We start from the raw sequence: 6640 nt of genomic DNA on the forward strand, positions 1-6640 counted from the left end.
TAGAAAAAAAAAATTAGCCGGGCATGGTGGCGCATGCCTGTAGTCCCAGCTACTCGGGAGGCTGAGGCAGGAGGATCGCTTGACCCCAGAAGTTTGAGGTTGCTGTGAACTAGGATGACGCCACGGCACTCTACCCCGGGCAACACAGTGAGACTCTGTCTTCAGAAAAAAAAAAAAGGGGGGGATGAGACCCACCAAATAAGCTTATGTTTCAAACTTACTTATTCCTTTAAACTATTTCTAAAAGGGCAAATAATCCAATTTTATCACTGAAAAAATATTTACAAGATTCTTACACTAATAAAAAACTTTTTAGCATGCATAGAATTGTGTATATTAACTCTATTTAGTCATATAAAAACTTGACACAATTTTTAAGAAAAACCTGGAGAAAATGAAACTGGTGAGGAACAGAGTTAGCATCTATTTTAGATTTTTCAAATGCCATCATCAAACGATCAATGCCTGTGTGTTCAACAGCTTACAACATTAGAATTATCAGAAGAAAAAATTATAAGTAAAGAATAAAAGCTGGAGGCCATAAAGTAAAAGGGGGCACGCAGTAGTAAATAAAAGTATAACATTCCATCAAATTGAATCTGTTGTTGCTCCAGGACACCAACAACAAAGGAGGCCTTTCCCTGACCAGAGGCTCGCTTGAGAAATGGCCACACATGCTGAGCAAACTGTTTCGGCTGGATAATAATAGCTAACACTCATTGCTTTGTACGGGATAGGCACTGTTTTCCAAATGGATCATGTTTTTATTCACTTAATGACTTATATAATACATGCTGAGGAGAGGACACAGTTTGGTTTTGTTGCTATTTGATCAAAAAAGTTAATCTTTCATACGTGTTTACAAAAAAGATTCATATTCACTTATTGATTACCTGTGAGCCAGATACTACACTCAGCATTTATCCTATACTTTCTTGCATATAATCTTCACAACACTGTATGGCAGCAATTATTACTTACCTTCATTGTAAATACATCTCCCCCTAAATTTTTCCATGGTCATCCCAGAACTCACTAATTCATTTCCAAATCTACCTCATTCTTTTTCTTATGATCACTAGTTTCAGTTTCACTCAGTTCAAAATATCTCCTAAATTTCTGTCTACTTCAAAGTCAAGGTTAATATTGTATATTCTTAGAAAACCTCCATTTTTAGGCTATTTTAAATTTTATTTGCATGTATAATCTCTACATTCACATAATTCACACTGTTAGAAATCTAGTATTCAACAGAGAACGTAAGAGCTTTTTGTAAGTATTTCTAAGACAGGTTCTTTCTCAAGTGACAGAAATTTACATCACTGTACATTCAAATAGATAAGAAAAGAACTATTTGACTAAATCAGTAAAAAAGTGACTGTTTGATTCAACTAAATAAACAAAATCATTAATCATTAGCTGCTGTACAGAACCGGTGTGGTTAGATTCAATTCTTTCCTCAAAGGCTTACAATCTAATTAGACAACACGGATAAAACACACTGGAAAAAGGAACAGAACAAAAGGATCATGACCATTAACAAAGCAGCCATCAACTTAAGCTCTAAAATGTTTCTTCGAGGTTGAAAGAATATCATAGAAAACAGAGTTCTGACATGTAAAAAATAGAGTTTATATAAGGTGGCACCAAAGAACATCTGGAAACATGACAAAGAATGAAATGAAAACATAGAGTTTAATACTCTTTTTATCTTAAATAATATAAATTAACCAGTTATTTTGTTGCACATGTAGTGCTGTGGCCTTTTCTCCCTTATGCAGATATAAAGACTTAGCAACACATAAATTCAATATAAAGTTAATCAAGGTCAATGTATTCTAATCAGCAACTGTCAACTTGATAGGACAGCTAATGAATTTGCTAGCTATCTAGCAACCAAATGCTATTGATTCTTCTTACCTTGTTGAGTGAATTTAAGACTGTCTTTACTTCTGTTCTACCATAGATTCACTCTAAAAAAGTTCAAATTCATTAATAGTTTCTGTATTATACTTATCATCCAACCACCTACCCCCAAAATTCTTCTCTCCACCCCAACCCCACGAATATAAAACAGCAATTGAATGCAATTTTAACAATAGAGAAAAATAGGAAACAAAAAGAGGATATTCTTAAACATGTAAGAAACATAACTCTTCTGATTTAGCTCACAGTAAAATGTTCCCTCTAAATCCTAGACTACAACATGGTGACTACTCAGTCAAATATTTGTAAAAACCTCAATTCTTTCACCATCCCTATCATGCTAAAAATTGCTTCAGTAATTTTTCTTAATTTCTTCCTTTTGTTTTAGAATATTTAAATATGGATAAAGACTAGGAATACAAACACAAAATTAGATAACTTATTTTAAAAGAATTTAAGAAATGTAATAGCTTAATGAAGCTTAACCTTCATAACTTTTTAATGATTCACTAAATAAATACACTAAAGATGTTACTATACAGATTAGAACTCCCCATTATTATTACATTTACTTTCTATTTCCTCATCATTAATATATACTCTGCAAAATTCAACACCAAATAACATTTCTTATTTTATTCATTTAGGCAATAAGTATACTTAACAGTATAATAAAGGAGAACTAAAATTACTGAATAAAACTTACTTTTTAGCAAAATTTTTACTTCTCCATTCTCTTTCTTGATCTCAGTCATTACTTTATGTTTCTTTTTTTCTCTCTCTTTTTCTTTGTCTCTTTCTTTAATTTTGTCTTTGATTTTATCTGAAAGACAAAATAAAGGAAATATTTAAAACCATTACAATTTTATTTTTCTCCATAAACTACAGTTTAATTTCCAGAATTACAATACACAAAGGAAATGAGAATGAGAAAGAAATATGCCTTTTTTCCTTCCTCTCAGGTTTTAGGAAATATTTCTAAATTTCCTTTTTTATTAAACATGAAATACATGCCAAAATTTATCATTATGCATTTCATTCTAATGATTATTTTTCACTTACTTCATGTTAACCTAAATAGTAGACTTATTTCAAATCACTTAAAATAACTGGCTAACTTTAATAGAAGAGAAACCTCCAGTTTGGACAAGTGCTAGCTTTGAAATTGGGCATATCTAAATTAGTAACATAACATCAAAAAACTTACTCAGTCTCAGTTTCCTAATCTACAAAATGATAGTTGATACCTACTTCATAAGTTTACTATAAGGATTAAATGAAAAAGGATATAAAATGACTATGCAGAGCCTGGCATATATAAGACTAGATGTTAATTCCCTTACTCTTGCACCTTTTAAAAACAATATGACTAATCTGATTAGCTGGTGATATTGTAATATTAAAATAAAGGGCGTAGGAACTTTAGAAATCACTTACATTTAAAAATTCAAGCTTTGAGCTTCTATATTTGATATCCTATTTCTTATTTGTTCAATCAACTTCTTATGCACTCAGAAAAAGACAAGATATAGAGGAAAATGGAAGTTTTTGCCCTCAAAAAGCTTATGATTTATTACAAAGCCATGATGGAAGCACACAAAAACTGTAAAATATCCTGGAATATAATAGAGATTATATAGTGTATATGCATACTGCATAATCTCTTGAAGAGTCCTCCCTACTTTCTTTTCCATAAATACTAATCCAAACCTAATCACCTAAAGATTAGATTACTATCTAGATCAGCACTGCCCAATATAATGCTAGCCACATATGTAAATACACATTTTCCAGTAGCCACATCAAAAACATAAAAAGAAAAAGGTGTGCGGGGAGTTTAGCTACGCTCCCGGCAAAAAACTGGTCCTTTAGGTAGGGGGCGTTACAAAAGATAAGAAAATAATAGAAAATGGAAAATAACAGAAATAAAAGAATACACAGAGACAAAGATATAGTTTTATAGATTTATAAAGATAATAGACAAAAAGCGGGGGTACTCAAGGGTCCCTACGATATCCCTGTTAATCATAGGGCCCAGAATAAAGTTTCACATGGGCATTTATAGGCACAGAGATCGGTTGCCAGGGGCAACAGATTTACATAATAACAGGTAGTTTGTTTTAGGTTAAAAGTCTTTCAAAAGGCTTCTATAGATCCCTTAACTAACTCTGGTTACAAAGTCTTTCAAGGGCAAACTTCTAAGTTCTAAGATAAAGCTATTACTTAACAGAAGGGTTAAACAGAGATATATTGGCTCCATATTTCTTTAACTAGTTATTGCAGTTAGGGATAGGTCATCAGAAGTCAAGCAGGAACTGTCCTTTGGGCTAATTATTTTTAGCCGCTGGTATCTGTCTCTCTGTATCTCGAGCGGACATTCTTTGATCAGCTCTCATTCTGTGGTTCCATGCAGACCTTGCTTTGTCCTTCAAAGCAGGTGAGAACCATGGGGTTGAGACCGCAGTAGTCACCTTGGAAAGCAGCTGCTACTGACCTTTTGAGATGCCCTCCTGAGGTGGATCAGCTTTTGATATGCAAACTAACATGTTCACATATTCCTTCAGGGCAAAACCCTGCAAAACTCCTGAGACCATATCTGTCTCTAATGTAGTTATATTAATTTATGGAGCAACACAGGTGGAAATAATTTTAATAACATATTTTATTTAACTCAATATATTCAAAACATTATTTCAACATGGAAACTGATATTAAAAATTGATATATTTTATATTCATTTTTTCATAAGATTTCAAAATCCAGAGTATATTTTACATATATGACATCTCAATCCAAACTAGCTCCACTTTAAGTGTTCAACAGCCACATAGAACTAGTGACTATCATATTTAAATAGCACAGATTTTCGAAAAATTCAATCCATATGACTAATAAACCTATTTTTAAACTTCAGTAATAATTAAAAAATACAAATTAAAAGACACTACTTTCACCTATAAAACTGACAAGTGCTTTTTTTAAAGTGGTAACACTTCAACCTGATGAGAGGACAGTTGATGATACAGCAAACAAAAACAGGGATTCACTGAGTCAACAAATATTCGGTCTTGAGTTTAAGAAAAAGGCTAAAGACAGCAGAGGTGACGAATAAGCTAGATCTTTGTTCGTATATAACTTAAATTGTACAGGGTGTCCCAAGTCACCATACACAGGGAAAATGGGAAATTGTAGCTAAATGTACTTTATTTACAAAATATTCATTACAAAATTTTACAAAACTTTTCCTTTGTATGGAGACTACTACGTATGGAGACTTTTGGGACACTCTGTAGAATAGATCCGACTGTCCTCACATTTCTGATTAGTTTGCTAGTCTTGCTTTCTGATGTTTAAAGTCCTTGAAATCCTCTCAAAGGCTGCCATCTAGCTATATACTCCAAATTGCTTGAGCTTAGAAACCTAGGTAGGTTAGTATTTCCTAAGAAACCAAACATTTTCTTAAAAATGAACTATCTATCATTTAAAATTACAACTGAAGAAAAAAGTTATCTGAAATATCTCCATATTTCTTTTTCCAATCATCCATGTTAATCTTATATATATAAAAGCCCAGACTTCTAGATCTTTTAGCAAAGAAGGGATTATGCTGGAAAACAGTACCCTGGTATCATTGCTTACTGTAATACATTACTCCTAAGAAGACTGTGGTTCAGTTTTTATTCATTTCTTTTGTGACCAAGAAATGGATTATAGTTTTATCCTTTACAGCCTAATCTCAGGCTTACAAAAAATTTCTAACTCATCTTCTCATCGTAATTCTCAGAGCAAAAGTAAAAATTCTGCCACCATAAGAACAAGAAATTGTTTCAAAAGCAAACTTAACAAGGGCTACAAGTTCTATATGAAAATGAACAGAGGAATCATGACAGTGTGGTATTGGCAAAAGAAAAGACAAACAGATCAAAAGAACAAAATAGAGTATAGAAATAGACCAAATTAGATAACAGTCAAGTCATCATTTAACAAAGGAGCAAAGGCAATACAACGGAGAAAAGACATTCTTCAACAAATGGTGCTGAAAAAACTAGACATCTACATGCCTAAAAAGAAAGAAAAATAAATCTAATCCAGGGCTCATGGCTGTAGTCCCAGCTACTTGGAAGCTGAGGCAGAAAGATCTCTTGAGACCAGGAGTTTCGGGCCACTTTAGGCAACACAGCAAGACCCCATCTCTTAAAAAAAAAAAACAAAACAAGAAGAAGAATCTAGACACAAAGCTTACACCTTAGACAAAAATTAACCCAAAATGGGTCGCATACCTCAATGTAAAATACAAAAATATTAAAACTCATAGAAGATAACACAGAACAAAATCTAGATGATCTAGGGTTTGGCAATGACATTTTAGATCCAGCACCAAACACACGATCCATGAAAGAAAGAATTGATAAGATGGATTTCATTAAAACTGAAAATTTCTGTTTTCCAAAAGATATTGTCAAGAGAATAAAAAAAGAAGCTAGAAATTGAGAGAAAATATTTGTGAAATACATATCTGATAAAGGACTATTATCCAAAATAAACAAAGAATCCTTAAAGCCCAGCAATACGAAAACGAACTACCTGAATAAAAAAATGAACCAAACTGGCCGGATGCAGTGGCTCATGTCTGTAATCCCAGCACTTTGGGAGACTAAGGCAGAAGGATCATTGGCTAGGAGTTCAAGACCAGCCTGGGCAACAAAGCAAGACC

At 32.9% G+C, this 6640-nt stretch overlaps 1 protein-coding gene across 1 annotated transcript in view; it reads right to left on the reverse strand.

Moving 5' to 3' along the window:
* The window catches only part of RSBN1L (round spermatid basic protein 1-like), a 73061-nt gene that overhangs the window by 30848 nt on the left and 35573 nt on the right, over positions 1 to 6640 (reverse strand). The window contains exon 2 of the mRNA XM_012650354.1: positions 2633 to 2749. Coding sequence (XP_012505808.1) covers positions 2633 to 2749 — 117 coding nt within the window. The remainder of the gene's footprint in view (positions 1 to 2632; positions 2750 to 6640) is intronic.

The sequence above is a fragment of the Propithecus coquereli genome, unplaced genomic scaffold, assembly GCF_000956105.1.
Source record: "Propithecus coquereli isolate 6110/MARCELLA unplaced genomic scaffold, Pcoq_1.0 Scaffold32, whole genome shotgun sequence".
Lineage (NCBI taxonomy): Eukaryota > Metazoa > Chordata > Mammalia > Primates > Indriidae > Propithecus > Propithecus coquereli.